The sequence below is a fragment of the Oncorhynchus kisutch genome, linkage group LG25 (genome assembly GCF_002021735.2).
Source record: "Oncorhynchus kisutch isolate 150728-3 linkage group LG25, Okis_V2, whole genome shotgun sequence".
Classification (NCBI taxonomy): Eukaryota; Metazoa; Chordata; class Actinopteri; order Salmoniformes; family Salmonidae; genus Oncorhynchus; species Oncorhynchus kisutch.
The window spans coordinates 34,614,802-34,628,820 of record NC_034198.2 but is presented as its reverse complement, the minus strand read 5'-3'; the positions used below and the strand labels follow the sequence as shown (position 1 = coordinate 34,628,820).

Genomic DNA, 14,019 nt, shown 5'->3' with positions numbered 1-14,019 from the left:
CAGGCTTTAACTTCCTGACTTATGTCTTGAGATGTTGCTTCAATATATCCACATAATTTTCCTACCACACGATGTCATCTATTTTGTGAAGTGCACCAGTCCCTCCTGCAGCAAAGCACTCCCACAACATCAAATCAAATCAAATCAAATTTTATTTGTCACATACACATGGTTAGCAGATGTTAATGCGAGTGTAGCGAAATGCTTGTGCTTCTAGTTCCGACAATGCAGTAATAACGAACAAGTAATCTAACTAACAATTCCAAAAAAACTACTGTCTTATACACAGTGTAAGGGGATAAGGAATATGTACATAAGGATATATGAATGAGTTATGGTACAAAGCAGCATAGGCAAGATACAGTAGATGATATCGAGTACAGTATAACATATGAGATGAGTATGTAAACAAAGTGGCATAGTTAAAGTGGCTAGTGATACATGTATTACATAAGGATGCAGTCGATGATATAGAGTACAGTATATACATATGCATATGAGATGAATAATGTAGGGTAAGTAACATTATATAAGGTAGCATTGTTTAAAGTGGCTAGTGATATATTTACATAATTTCCCATCAATTCCCATTATTAAAGTGGCTAGAGTTGAGTCAGTGTCATTGACAGTGTGTTGGCAGCAGCCACTCAATGTTAGTGGTGGCTGTTTAACAGTCTGATTGCCTTGAGATAGAAGCTGTTTTTCAGTCTCTCGGTCCCAGCTTTGATGCACCTGTACTGACCTCGCCTTCTGGATGACAGCGGGGTGAACAGGCAGTGGCTCGGGTGGTTGATGTCCTTGATGATCTTTATGGCCTTCCTGTAGCATCGGGTGGTGTAGGTGTCCTGGAGGGCAGGTAGTTTGCCCCCGGTGATGCGTTGTGCAGACCTCACTACCCTCTGGATAGCCTTACGGTTGAGGGCGGTGCAGTTGCCATACCAGGCGGTGATACACCCCGCCAGGATGCTCTCGATTGTGCATCTGTAGAAGTTTGTGAGTGCTTTTGGTGACAAGCCGAATTTCTTCAGCCTCCTGAGGTTGAAGAGGCGCTGCTGCGCCTTCTTCACGATGCTGTCTGTGTGAGTGGTGCTGCCACACCTGTGCTTCATGGTTGGGATGGTATTCTTCGGCTTGCAAGCCTCCCCTGTCACATCTGCTCCTGCTACGCCCTCTGGTGTTCATCGGTGTCTTCTTGACCTGCAGTTACTCCCCCTGTACTCTCTCTCTCCCTCTCCTTCTCTGTGTGATTGTGTGGTTGGAGACAGGTGTGCTGGAGTCAGAGCAGATCCCTACCAGCTGCAACCTGTTCCATAATCAAGACCTCTACGAATACTCAGTCCTGCCACTTCTACTCTGCCAGATCATAATCTCACCACCACTACGTTGGATTCCCCTCAGGACCTGTTTACCCTGTTCTAATCAGCCAGCTCCAACCTCAGTCTCCACATCTGGTTTTTCTGCAACTCATCTGAGCTTCCCCGGATTTGCACTCCATATATCTCTGTGTAACAATAAATATTTTCATTCATTCCTCCCTGTTTCCTAATCTGATTCTGCTCTTGGGTTCCCCTGTATCGCTCCGCTTAACATCCCCCTTTTTCCTCCAAACATAACGATGGTCATTATGGCCAAACAGTTCTATTTGCGTTTCATCAAACCAGAGGACATTTCTCCAAAAAGTACAATCTTTGTCCCCATGTGCAGTTGCAAACTGTAGTCTGGCTTTTTTATGGTGGTTTTGGAACAGTGGCTTCTTCCTTGCTGAGGGGCCTCTCAGGTTATGTCGATATAGGACTCGTTTTACTGTTTCCTCCAGCATCTTCAAGGTCCTTTGCTGTTGTTCTGGGATTGATTTGCACTTTTTTGCACCAAAGTACGTTCATCTCTTGGAGACAGAACGCGTCTCCTTCCTGAGTGGTATGACGGCTGCATGGTCCCATGGTGTTTATACTTGCGTACTATTGTTTGTACAGATGAACATGGTACCTTCAGGCATTTGGAAATTGCTCCCAAGGATGAACCAGACTTGTGGAGGTCTACAATATTTATTCTGAGGTCTTGGCTGATTTCTTTTGATTTTCCCATGATACCAAGCAAAGACGCACTGAGTTTGAAGGTAGTCCTTGTATCTGTGTATCTATTTCATCTCCAATTGACTTAAATTATGTTAATTAGCCTATCAGAAGCATCTTAACATGACATAATTTTCTGGAATTTTCCAAGCTGTTTAAAGACACAGTCAACTTAGTGTATGTAAACTTCTGACCCACTGGAATTGTGAAACAGTGAAATAATCTCTCTGGAAAACAATTGTTGGAAAAATTACTTGTGTCATGTACAAAGTAGACGTCCTAACCGACTTGCAGTGAACTATAGTTTGTTAACAAGAAATTTGTGGAGTGGTTAAAAAACTAGATTTAATGACTCCAACCTAAGTGTATGTAAACTTCCAACTTCACCTGTATAGAGAGAGATGCCCTTGTTGTTTTGACCGGACCCATATATAGGGCATAGGGTTCCATTTGGGACTCGAGCATAGCCGTTCTCTCTATAGACTAACTTACTACACCCACATCCGGAACAGCGGAAATACATTTTATGGAGTTTTGAACAAGATATCTAGCTCTATTTTTACTCTCTTTAGCCTAAACTTCCTTGAATGGAATAAAAAATCTGCCATTTTAATCAGACATCAATGTTTTCTAAAGTCTGCATTTAGACAGGCAGACCAATTCTGATATTTTTTCTCTGTATGTTCATTTGATCAATCAGATCAGCAGCTTTGAAAAAAATATCCGATGTGAAAAGATCTAATGTGATTGGTCAAAAGAGCAATTAGTGAAAAAGAATAATTGGGCAGCCTGTCGAAACGCAATGTTCTCAATCTCTCCCTTCACAAAGCGCAAATTCCAACAGATCTCCTTGCTAAATGTCTTCATGGGAGCAGAAAAAAGAAGACATGACATTCAAATGAAGTTCGACATTAAAGATGGTGACTGGTATTCTTAAAGAGAGAGCAAGACAGGCTCCAAAACAACTGTTCCTGATTAGACAAACAATACAAGCCAATGGGCTTATTTTTTGAGCTAGGCTCAGCTAGCTCCAATCATTCTCTCAATGTCCTCTTATTCAATACAGCGTCTGAACGTCAGCAGCAACTGTCATCTCTGGAATGAGATTCTGACTAATGTGGTGCATTGAGGCAGAACCAACCACACATGTGATGTTTATATGCTGCATTAAAACAATCTGTGTGTGTGTGTGTGTGTGTGTGTGTGTGTGTGTGTGTGTGTGTGTGTGTGTGTGTCTTTCCAAGCAGGGGCTATAAGTAGCAAAGGCAAAGCCCAAGCCTTTTAAGTAACATGCCCGTTAATGTACAGTAACATGCTGGGGTAGAGGAGGAATATAACCTGTTAATATACAGTAACATGCTGGGGTAGAGGAGGAATATAACCTGTTAATATACAGTAACATGCTGGGATAGAGGAGGAATATAACCTGTTAATATACAGTAACATGCTGGGATAGAGGAGGAATATAACCTGTTAATATACAGTAACATGCTGGGATAGAGGAGGAATATAACCTGTTAATATACAGTAACATGCTGGGGTAGAGGAGGAATATAACCTGTTAATATACAGTAACATGCTGGGGTAGAGGAGGAATATAACCTGTTAATATACAGTAACATGCTGGGGTAGAGGAGGAATATAACCTGTTAATATACAGTAACATGCCTTTGTAGATGAGGAATATAACCTGCTAATATACAGTAACATGCTGGGGTAGAGGAGGAATATAACCTGTTAATATACAGTAACATGCTGGGATAGAGGAGGAATATAACCTGTTAATATACAGTAACATGCTGGGATAGAGGAGGAATATAACCTGTTAATATACAGTAACATGCTGGGATAGAGGAGGAATATAACCTGTTAATATACAGTAACATGCTGGGATAGAGGAGGAATATAACCTGTTAATATACAGTAACATGCTGGAGTAGATGAGGAATATGATGATGGAGGGAGTTTCTCGGCGCCTGCGGCATGCTGTGGTGGAAGTGCTGAGGTTTATTATTATTGGCCTGTCTATGTCCCAAATGGCACCCTATTCTCTATATAGTGCGCCTTAGGACAGAGGTCAAAAGTAGTGCACTGTATAGGGAATAGGGTGACATTTGGGATACAGCCCCAGTCTACCTTTGGCAGCCCCAGTAAAGCCTGCAGAGAGTGTAAATCAGACACGAGACATCTCCTTGCTAAATGTGTTCATGGGAGCGGAATCAAGGAGATAAGACATTGGCATGAAGTTCGACATTAAAGAAGATGGTGACTGGGATTCTTAAAGAGAGCGAGAGAGAGAGAAGTCACACTCCAAAACAGCTCAGAGAGGGAATCCACTCACACTGTAGGCAGAGCAAAGACAACATAATGCATTATTTCTATTTAAATAAAATATTAATCCGTTATAAATCAATAATGTTTGTCTCAGTGGATGGATTAACTGTCTTAATTATATTATAGGCTATTCCTAAGGCACAAATGATCAATTAAAACAATATGGAAAGGGTAATCATTAGCATCATCATAATTCTCTGCCCATCATGGATATTGCTCACATAAATAATATCACTAGAAACAAGAGGCTCTTTCACTATTCCTCCATGTATCATGCCTGTCGCAGAATGTAATTCTAATATAATGTTGTCCAAGTATAATAATGGCATGTTGTGCTGTTCAACAGCACGTGTTCTAGTGTTCCAGTATTCTAGTGTTCCAGTGTTCTAGTGTGCTCTAGTGTTCCAGTGTTCTAGTGTGTTCTAGTGTTCCAGTGTTCTAGTGTGTTCTAGTGTTCCAGTGTTCTAGTGTGTTCCAGTGTTCTAGTGTGTTCCAGTGTTCTAGTGTTCCAGTGTTCTAGTGTGTTCTAGTGTTCCAGTGTTCTACTGTTCTAGTGTGTTCCAGTGTTCCAGTGTTCTAGTGTGTTCTAGTGTGTTCTAGTGTTCCAGTGTTCTAGTGTTTTCCAGTGTTCTAGTGTTCTAGTGTGTTCCAGTGTTCTAGTGTTCTAGTGTGTTCCAGTGTTCCAGTGTTCTAGTGTGTTCTAGTGTTCTAGTGTGTTCCAGTGTTCTAGTGTTCTAGTGTGTTCTAGTGTTCTAGTGTGTTCCAGTGTTCCAGTGTTCTAGTGTGTTCCAGTGTTCTAGTGTTCCAGTGTTCTAGTGTGTTCTAGTGTTCCAGTGTTCTAGTGTGTTCTAGTGTTCCAGTGTTCTAGTGTGTTCCAGTGTTCTAGTGTGTTCCAGTGTTCTAGTGTTCCAGTGGTCTACTGTGTTCTAGTGTGTTCCAGTGTTCTAGTGTGTTCCAGTGTTTCAGTGTTCTACTGTGTTCTAGTGTGTTCTAGTGTTCCACTGTTCTAGCGTTCTAGTGTGTTCCAGTGTTCCAGTGTTCTAGTGTTCCAGTGTTCTAGTGTGTTCTAGTGTTCCAGTGTTCTAGTGTGTTCTAGTGTTCCAGTATATTCCAACTGCATGTTCAACTCTCCTGTTGAACAAACCATAATTAGGACATCCACTCTGCATCCATGCACCTCTATAAACCAGGTGTGTGTGAACACACCCATCTGTGTGTGCATTCAGTCCCCTTGTGCAAATGTATCAGCCAGGCTATATATCACATGATGACTCACCTGTCCATTCTAGTCAGATAACCTGTGATTTTCTTTTTTAACTATTGGGAGGTGCAGAATGTTACCAGACCCCGTGTAGTTTGTCTTGTTAACGAGATGAGGAGTACATCAACCCAACTATCCTTGAGTTAGTCCATGGCTATTATGGCTTCAAGCTTTCAAGGATACTTAATTGTTTCCCCACCTATCTACTCAATTGATAATATAGAGAAAATTGTTAATCTAATGTTTTTCTTCACAGGCTGGCATCTGACAATGTGTGACAATATGTGAACTCATACCAGGCAGTTTACAACTGTAATGAGTTGGTTAGTAGAATTAACACATCAGGTTAGGAGAACTGACACAGCAGGTTAGGAGAATTAACACAGCAGATTAGGAGAATTAACACAGCAGGTTAGGAGAACCAACACAGCAGGTTAGGAGAATTAACGTGGCAGATTAGGATAATTAACGTGGCAGATTAGGATAATTAACGTGGCAGGTTAGGATAATTAACGTGGCAGATTAGGATAATTAACGTGGCAGGTTAGGATAACTAACACAGCAGAGTAGGATAATTAACTTGGGTGAATGTATCAAACCAGTTGCCATGATAGAAGTGTTTTGTTGTTGTGCACTGTCCTCAAACAATAGCATGGTATTCTTTCAATGTAATAGCTATTCTAAATTGGACAGTGTGATTAGATTAACAAGAATTTAAGCTTTCTGGCCATATAAGACATGTCTATGCCCTGGGATTTTATTGTGTGTTAACTTCATGTTCTGAATACAAAGTGTTATGTTTGGAGCAAATCCAACACAACACATCACTGAGTACCACTCTTCATATTTTCAAGCATGGTGGTGCATTGCATACTTACCACGTAGTTGAAGAGGAACTGAAGCCTACTTCCTGCTATGCTCAGGTAGGAGGTTGAATTAAATTACATATATGAATGGACAATTCCATCGATCACGTGACACCATTCATTCATATGTGAAGACGCAATAGCGCTTTGAAGCCAAATTAAGTGGGTTAAGATGGCGTCTCATGGAGACATAACTTCCGCAGTTTCAGTAACTCCAGGAAGTGACGTTGGAGGCTAGCTCAATGCTGCCCCTTCTCATTGAGTAGCTAAAGTTGAAGGCCGACCGTGGTACTGCAGGGTGCCATTAGAAACGAAATTATCCCTATAACTACTTCTGTGTGCGATTTGAAAATATTAAATTCAAGGACAAGCATCCGGTGTAGTAAAATAAATTATTGGTACCATTATTGTCTTGTTTTTATAAACAAATGTATGATCCAACATTATTGTTAGCAGTGACTCAGACACTACAGTAGCTCTGTCTCTCCCTCCATTCACAGTGACTGACTGAAGGTGTTAGTGCTGAGGACATGACATACGACTTTGGAGTGTGCTAATTGGGTTTTATTAGTCGTACGGGATACACATGGTATACACTGAGTATGCAAAACTTTAAGAACTTCTGCTCTTTCCATGACATAGATTGACCAGCTGAATCCAGGTGAAAGCTAAGATCCCTTATTGATGTCACTTGTTAAATCCACTTCAGTCAGTGTAGATGAAGGGGAGGAGATGGTTAAAGAAGGATTTTTAAGCCTTGAGACAATTGACACATGGATTGTGTATGTGTGCCATTCAGAGGGTGAATGGGCAAGACAAAAGATGTGTCTTTGAACGGGGTTAGTTAGTAAGTGCCAGATGCACCGGTTTGTGTCAAGAACTGCAATGCTGCTGGGTTTTTAATCCTCAACAGTAAACCCATGTATATCGAGGATTGTCCACCACCCAAAGGACATCCAGCCAACTTGACACAACTGTGGGAAGCATTTGAGTCAACCTGTGCCAGCATCCCTGTGGAACGCTTTCGACACCTTGTACAGTCCATGCACCTACGATTTGAGACTGTTCTGAAGGCAAAATGAGAGGTGCAACTCAAAATTATCCTAATGTTTGGTATACTCAGTGTACATCAGTGGAGGCTGCTGAGGAGAGGACGGCTCATAGTAATGTCTGGAATGGAGTCAAGGGATTGGTATCAACCACATGGAAACCACATGCTTGATACTATTCCATTGACTCTGTTCCAGCCATTACTACAAGCCGTCCTCCCCTCAGCAGCCTCCACTGGTGTACATCCTCCAACTAAATGCTTACTTGCAGGTTCCTTCTCGACAATGCAACTACAATAAGAAATAATACAAGATAAGAACACGAACATAAAGTAAATGGCTCAGTAGAATAGAATAAACATTTTAGCATACTGTAAGTATAATACAGGAAGGCCCAATTTATTGTCCAATATTTATGTACAGGTGTAAAACTTGACCCCTGGGTCCATTCTGCTGACATTGAATGCTGCACTACGGGCTCTCAGCATTGTACAGAGATCTCTGTTCATTCAGGGATTTTGGTTGGGTTATGTCCACATTGTTGTTGTGGGTAAAACATCCACACATTTCCTAATGAAGCCTGTGACTGAGGATATATATTCCTCAATGTTGATGGATGAGCCCTTGGTTGGATGAATCTTTGAACATATTCCAATCAGTATTCTCAAAATAGTCCTGCAGAATTGAGTCTGCCTCCTCTGTCCAGCACCTCATTATCCTCTGTGTTGGTGGCTCCCTCTTGAGTTGCTGCTGCCGGGGGTGTCATCGGATGGGGCCACAGTGTCTACTGACCCCTCCTGTCTCAGCCTCCAGTATTTATGCTGCAGTAGTTTATGTGTCGTAGAGCGAGGGTCAGTCTGTTATATCTGGAGTATTTCTCCTGTCTTATCCGGTGTCCTGTGTGAATTTAAGTATGCTCTCTCTAATTCTATCTTTCTCTCTCTCTCTCTTTCTCTCTTTCTTTCTGTCGTTCTTCCTCTCGGAGGACCTGAGCCCTAGGACCATGCCTCAGGACTACCTGGCATGATGACTCCTTGCTGTCCCCAGTCCACCTGGCCGTGCTGCTGCTCCAGTTTCAACTGTTCTGCCTGCGGCTATGGAACCCTGACCTGTTCACCTGCATTGCTTGCTGTTTGGGGTTTTAGGCTGAAAAGAAAAATTGTCATGGGTGCTCAGATCCTCAAAAGGTTCTATAGCTGCACCATCAAGAGCATCCTGACGGGTTGCATCACTGCCTGGTATGGCAACTGCACGTCCTCCGACCGCAGGGCACTACAAAGGTAGTGCGTTCGGCCCATTACATCACCGGGGCCAAGCTTCCTGCCATCCAGGACCTTTATATCAGGCGGTGTCAGAGGAAGGCCCTAAAAATTGTCAAAGACACCAGCCACCCTAGTCATAGACTGTTCTCTCTGCTACCGCACTGCAAGCGGTACCAGAGCGCCAAGTCTAGGTCCGAGAGGCTTCTTAATAACAGCTTCTACCCCCAAGCCATAAGACTCCTGAACAGCTATTCAAATGGCTACTCAGACTATTTGCATTGAGAGTGATTACAGAGAGAGAGAGAGAGAGAGAGAGAGAGAGAGAGAGAGAGAGAGAGAGAGAGAGAGAGAGAGAGCGAGCGATCAAAATGTATTTGGTGCAACACTGTGTGGGAGCCTACCACTGAGGTAGCAGAGGAGGCTGGTGGGAGGAGTCAAACATTTGGTTTCCATTTGTTTGATGTGTTTGATACCATTCCATTGATTCCATTCCAGCCATTACAATGAGCCTGTCCTCCTATAGCTCCTCCCACCAGCCTCCTCTGCGAGGGAGATTACTACATTTATATCCCCCTCTCTTTCTGCAGCTGGAGTTATTTTAGGCCCTATGTACAGAGGATCCTTATATAAGTGGATTGGTTGGCTTTCTAGGCATCCTGACATATTCTGACTGACTGCCATTTTCTTCAATTTTATTGACATAAATAATTATTATTTACACGGGTGTAGTTTCACATTAAAATATTGCATTTAATTCAGAGTGTATGAATTGTATTTACAGCAGGTGAACAATAATGTAGTGAATTCCAGTGTGTCAGTGGGTCTGGTGTAAATCTGGTGTCCTTCTTTCTTCAAAGGGACTGAGACGGTTTGATTTGTAGTTCAAGGATTTATGTAACGGCTCAGAAACTGTCACACACACACATTCACACACATACACACACAGGCTTGCAAAGGTACCACTTTGAAGATGCAAAATATTAAGAACAGAAAACCAAAAGAACAAAAAAACTCTAAACTTCAGCGTGCATAACTATTCACCCCCCCAAAAGTCAATACTTTGTAGAGCCACCTTTTGCAGCAATGACAGCTGCAAGTCTGTTGGGATATATCTCTATAAGCTTGGCAAATCCATCTAGCCACTGGGATTTTTGCACATTCTTCAAGGCAAAAACTGCTCTAGCTCCTTCAAGTTGGATGGGTTCTGCTGGTGTACAGTAATATTTAAGTCATTCCACAGATTTTCAATTGGATTGAGGTCTGGGCTTTGACTTGGCCTTTCCAAGGTCTGGGCTTTGACTAGGCCATTCCAAGACATTTAAATGTTTCCCCTTAAACCACCCAAGTGTTGCTTTAGCAGTATGCTTAGGGTCATTGTCCTGCTGGAAGGTGAACCTCCATCCCAGTTTTAAATCTCTGGAAGACTGAAACAGGTTTACCTCAAGAATCTCCCTGTATTTAGTGCCATCCATCATTGCTTCGATTCTGACCAGTTTCCCAGTCCCTGCCGATGAAAAACATGGTGTTCTCAAGGTTCTCGAGGTGATGAGAGGTGTTGCTGCACTCCAGACAACGTGGTCCTATGGACAGATACCCCAATCTTCGCTGTGGAGCTTTGCATCTCCTTCAGGGTTATCTTTGGTCTCTTTGTTGCCGCTCTGGTTAATGGCTCCTTGCCTGGTCTGTGAGTTTTGGTGGGCGGCCCTCTCTTGGCAGGTTTGCTATGGTGCCATATTCTTTCTATTTTTTAATAATGGATTTAATGGTGCTCCGTGGGATGTTCAAAGTTTCTAATATTTTTTATAGCCCAACCCTGATCTGTACTTCGCCACAACTTTGTCCCTGACCTGTTTGGAGAGCTCCTTGTGCTTCATAGTGTCGCTTGCTTGGTGATGCCACTTGCTTAGTGGTGTTGCAGACTCTGGCGCCTTTCAGAGCAGGTGTATATATACTGAGATCATGTGACAGATCATGTTACACTTAGATTGTACACAGGTGGACTTTATTTAACTAATTATGTGACTTCTGAAGGTAATTGGTTGCACCAGATCTTATTTAGTGGCTTCATAAGCAAAGGGGGTGAATACATATTGCAGTTACCACTTTTCCATTTGTTATTTTTGAGAATTTTTCGAAACAATTTTTTTTTTTTTTTTCACTTCACCAATTTAGAGTATTTTCTGTATGTCCATTGCATGAAATCCAAATAAAAATCAATTTAAATTACAGGTTTTAATTCAACAAAATATGAAAAACACCAAGACTACACACAGAGATAATAGCCACATCTCCTTTTGGCACTGTGTCACTGACTGGCTGGACAGGCTGAAGTGAACCCATTACAGAGACATTTTGAATGTTGAAATAAAGGCACTGAAAGAAAAGCAGAGGCCATGCCAACACTCTGACTGACAGCTTGCTGCTAATAATGTTTCCCAACTGGGGAAAGTAAGGTGGTGCCCCAAATTAAACCCTATTCACTAATTAGTGCACTACTTTAAAAAGTAGGCACTACTGTATACAGAAAATAGGGTGCAATTTTGGATGCACACTAAATCTACCCAACAGAAGGAGATCGATGCAGAATGGTAATGAAGAGACTGCAAGGAAACGGACAGATTACTATATCAAATTCACTTATATCTCTCTAGTTGAATCATTTAAATCTCAAATAGAAAATAAGTACAAATAAACATTTCCCAATAAACTATACTGTACACAATCTGTACACAATATATAGATATATAGTTACATACATTCATTTTAAGACATTGATTCAAAACGTGGCAATGTAAGACACCATACCTAGTGATCTGACCTGCGACAAATACATTATGTCAAATACATTATGTCAAAAACCTAGAAATATTACAAAGTATTTGAGGATGACTTGGTTTAGCTTGGCGTTTACACTTCTGGGACCATTCCATTTGTTCAATTGAGTCGGGCTAAAGTAAATCAACCGTGGCTCGCATATTTGAAAGTATTTGACCCAGGTCGGGCATGCGATTTATGATAGGAACTTATTTATCAGTCCAAAAACCTCTGCATATCTAAGAGTGCACCAAACATAAACATAATACCAAACATAAATGTAATATCAACCATAAAGATGACAAGCTTACAGCAGTCTTGTCGCAGGGTGATGTCATTATGTGAAACCTTCAACCATGAATTTAAACCAGTTAGAGGTGCATGTACACAAATCAATTCATCACAATGTATTACTGACGCAGCAATAATTAAACCAGTGGAGTAAAGTAAACATCTCAACCCATTCTATGAATGCAAAGCGTGAACACAAAGGCTTGCGTCCAAAATGGCGTCCTATTCCCTACACTGTGCACAATGTAAGGAATAGGGAATACACTATGTAGGGAATAGGATGCCATTTTGTACACACCCTGATATCAGAATTCTGATGAGACATCACACTGCTACAGTTGGTTGGCAGGATCTACAGTTAACTGTTGGCAGAACTCTCTAAACTTGAAACTGTGAAAACAGAGGAAGAGGAAAGAGGAAAAATTTAAGGAGAAGAATGAGGTTAGATTTCCAAGGTTGAATGGTTTGGACCTTTCAGATGTTCAACTCAGCACGTTTCCATCCATCCATGTGTATCTATGTCTGTCCCATCCATCCTTTTATGTCTCTCTCTTTCTCCTTCCCTCCCACCCTCCCTCCTCAGAGTAACAGAGTAATCATCCTCAGAGACACGGGGATTGGAAAAACAGAGAGAGGAAAAAGTGGAGGAGATGGAGGTTAGGATTCCAAACAAGGAAGAGGAACTCTCAACCCTTTCCACCACTTCTCCAGTTCAGTGAGATCTAGTGTCTCGCTCCGAGAGTTAAGCACGTGCCAGGTTGATCGGTTTGGACCTTTCAGATGTTCATCCATCCATCTATTTGTGTCTATGTCTCTGTACCATCAATCCCCCCTCCTTCCTCCTCCAGACCTCACAAGTTGCCCTGTTCGGAGCAGAAGAAACCTCCCTCCTTCTTCTTCCTCCTCTTCAGCCTGTGGTCCCTCCAGCAGATGGCCGCCATCAGCAGCATGACCACCCCCACGACCAGCAGCACCATGGACACCACCTTGGTCTGGTACAGGTCTGGCGTGTTATACATGAAGGTGACTGCCGTTCCCGCTACCCCGATCACCAAAGAGATCACCCCAAACGGAAACACACAGCGGTACCAGGACTTCTCCGTACCACCCGTGGCCTGGGCCAGACACTGCAGCGTAGAGAGTGACTCTGGGGGTAAGACCAGGTCCCCTCCTCCATGGGGCGACTCCGGGGGTAGACTGCTGCCACAGTCCAGGTCTGAGTGAAGCCCTGGGGCCTGGCGTCCCGAGGAGCAGCCCATCTCAGAGCTGAGGTCCTTGGAAGAGGAGAGGAGTGAGAGGGGTTCCTCTGGTGGTTTTCCTCGTGGTTCTCTTCTTTCTGCTGCTACTGGGGCTGCTGCTTCCTCTGATGAGGTTGTCTGGAGTCAGCATTTGTCTGGAGGGTGAAAGACGGAGAGAAGAGATTAGTAACAGGAGGGAGACATTGAGATATATGGAGAGAGAAAGACAGGCAGAATGGAGAGAGAGAGAGAGAGAGAGAGAGAGAGAGGGGATGAAGAAGTTATCTGGATAAATAAAAATAAATGGAGACAGGAAGAGGAAGAGGAAGAGACTGATGAAGTCAGAAAAAAGAGACAAAGAGAAAGATTCAGACAGAAAGAGAAAGATTCAGACAGAAAGAGAAAGATTCAGACAGAAAGAGAAAGATTCAGACAGAAAGAGAAAGGGAGAGAGATACGAGCTCTAGCTTCACATGCAATCTCTTTGCAAGACGATCCACTTACTCTGTCTCGGTGTGTGTGGTACGTGGTGTAGTTCTTAGTGTGTGTTTTATGTTGCATCCGTCCGCACTGCTTTGCTCCCAGGTGTGTGTGTGTTGTGTTTCCAGAGCTTGTGGGGTTTAAAAAGACTGAGAGAAGGAGGATTGGCTAAGGAAAGGTGGTGGGTGTGACTCAGGAACCTGATTGGCTGCACAGTCACAGTGACGTCAAAGACTAGAGGGATGCAGGGGGATGTGGAGGGGGGCTGTTGGGAAGGAGAGGGATGATAGAAGATTGTTAACCATCTCCTCTTCAGCTCCTTCACTCTGATCCATTTTGTTTGTATTTATGT

At 42.7% G+C, this 14,019-nt stretch overlaps 1 protein-coding gene across 2 annotated transcripts in view; it reads right to left on the bottom strand.

The window, feature by feature from the left end:
• Positions 1-9,519: 9,519 nt before the first annotated feature.
• The window catches only part of LOC109888670 (transmembrane protein 100), a 17,523-nt gene continuing 13,023 nt past the window's right edge, over positions 9,520-14,019 (bottom strand). The window contains exons 1-2 of one of the 2 annotated variants that reach the window (XM_020479833.2): positions 13,692-13,794; positions 9,520-13,342 (exon numbers count right to left, since the gene is read on the bottom strand). In XM_020479833.2, coding sequence (XP_020335422.1) covers positions 12,801-13,208 — 408 coding nt within the window. In that variant the 5' untranslated portion in view covers positions 13,209-13,342; positions 13,692-13,794 and the 3' untranslated portion in view covers positions 9,520-12,800. Of the gene's footprint in view, positions 13,343-13,691; positions 13,795-14,019 lie in introns of those variants that run through there. The other variant, XM_031804815.1, reaches the window with a different exon arrangement.